This window comes from Aplysia californica, unplaced genomic scaffold (genome assembly GCF_000002075.1).
Source record: "Aplysia californica isolate F4 #8 unplaced genomic scaffold, AplCal3.0 scaffold00375, whole genome shotgun sequence".
Lineage (NCBI taxonomy): Eukaryota > Metazoa > Mollusca > Gastropoda > Aplysiida > Aplysiidae > Aplysia > Aplysia californica.
This window is the reverse complement of record NW_004797645.1, coordinates 550,202-550,697: the sequence shown is the minus strand read 5'-3', so window position 1 is coordinate 550,697 and position 496 is coordinate 550,202. Positions and strand designations below refer to the sequence as shown.

General features: G+C 40.1%; 1 protein-coding gene across 1 annotated transcript in view; it reads left to right on the top strand.

The window, feature by feature from the left end:
• Positions 1-219: 219 nt before the first annotated feature.
• LOC106012450 (3-oxoacyl-[acyl-carrier-protein] reductase FabG-like) overlaps positions 220-496 on the top strand; it is a 2,607-nt gene continuing 2,330 nt past the window's right edge. The window contains exon 1 of the mRNA XM_013085451.1: positions 220-265. Within this exon, the coding sequence (XP_012940905.1) occupies positions 220-265 (46 nt within the window). The remainder of the gene's footprint in view (positions 266-496) is intronic.

The window sequence follows — 496 nt, the reverse complement described above, 5'->3', positions numbered from 1 at the left end:
TACTAAATTTTCACAATACTGAAACAGTAGATTATGTTTTATAAAATGTTTACTTTGTTTCCCAGAATTACCAGCTAAATTTCCCCAATGCTGAAACAGATTGTGTATAAAAATATGTTTACTTTGAATTACCTGTTAAATTTTCAGAATACTTTAACAAAAGATAGTGTATAAAATGTTGATTCTGTCTCCCAGAATTACCAGCTCGTGACTTACTCCATGACTAAAGCGGCTCTGGAACATCTGACAAGACTTACAGCTCTAGGTGAGAGATTGTCTGTCTGCCTGTCTGTCTGTCTATTTGTCTGTCTGTCTGTCTGTCTGCCTGATTGTCTTTCTGTTTGTCTGTATGTCTGACTGACTGTCTGACTGTCTGTCTGTCTGCCAACACTTTTTGCTCAGCTTGTCCCTCTGTCTGTCTCTATCTCCCTCCTTATCTTCTCTCCCCCCCCTCTCTCTCTCGCTCTCTCTCTCTCTCTCTCTCTCTCTCTCTCTC